This window comes from Nematolebias whitei, chromosome 16, assembly GCF_014905685.2.
Source record: "Nematolebias whitei isolate Nwh7 chromosome 16, NemWhi1, whole genome shotgun sequence".
In the NCBI taxonomy this organism is placed as follows: domain Eukaryota; kingdom Metazoa; phylum Chordata; class Actinopteri; order Cyprinodontiformes; family Rivulidae; genus Nematolebias; species Nematolebias whitei.
Window position 1 is genome coordinate 7,571,367 of NC_056513.1, and position 855 is coordinate 7,572,221.

The 855-nt window shown below is 49.9% G+C and overlaps 1 protein-coding gene across 1 annotated transcript in view; it reads left to right on the forward strand.

The window, feature by feature from the left end:
* The window catches only part of glra3 (glycine receptor, alpha 3), a 20,243-nt gene that overhangs the window by 12,632 nt on the left and 6,756 nt on the right, over positions 1-855 (forward strand). Inside the window, exon 5 of the mRNA XM_037690459.1 lies at positions 458-595. Within this exon, the coding sequence (XP_037546387.1) occupies positions 458-595 (138 nt within the window). The remainder of the gene's footprint in view (positions 1-457; positions 596-855) is intronic.

The window sequence follows — 855 nt, forward strand, 5'->3', positions numbered from 1 at the left end:
ACAACAATGATTAAACAACAACAACAATGATTAAACAACAACAACAAACAACAACAAAGAGTTTCCTGAGATCCTTCATGGGGAAACCGTCTTAAAGCCCCACAGCAGCTCTGAAGCTGATCTCAGGTCAGTTTGACTCTGATTCTCACTTTCATCAGGTGACCCAAACATCGGTCTGGGCCCAGTTAACAGATCCTGGTGAGCCTCAGGAGGGAGGGGAGGGAGTTGACCTGCATGTGAGTTCAGCAGCTTGGAGCTCCAGCTGCAGGTCTGACCTGAGGAGTCCAGTTGGTGGTCGTCGTGGATCCACTGAGACTCTGTCTGAGTCCAGTGTTCCTCTCTGATGGTTCTCCACAGACAGAACACTTTGTGACACCACGTTCTTAAATGTTCTCTGATGTTTCTCTGATGTTTCTCTGATGTTTCTCTTGGTGCTGATCCGATTGTTCTGTTTCAGTCGGGTACACGATGAACGACCTGATCTTTGAGTGGCAGGAGAACGGACCGGTCCAGGTGGCCGAGGGCCTGACGCTGCCCCAGTTCATCCTCAAAGACGAGTCCGACCTCCGATACTGCACCAAGCACTACAACACAGGTACACACACACACACACACACACACACAAAGTGACACACACGCACACATGCACACAAAAACAGAGACACACACATGTACACACACATGTACACACACATACACGCTTTCTCTCTCTTTCTCTGTCTCTCTCTCTGTCTCTCTCCCTCTCTCTCTCTGTCTCTCTCCCTCTCTCTCTCTGTCTCTCTCTCCCGCTCTCTGTCTCTCTCTCTCTCTCTCTGTCTGTCTGTCTCTCTCTCTCTGTCTGTCTGTCTCTCTCCC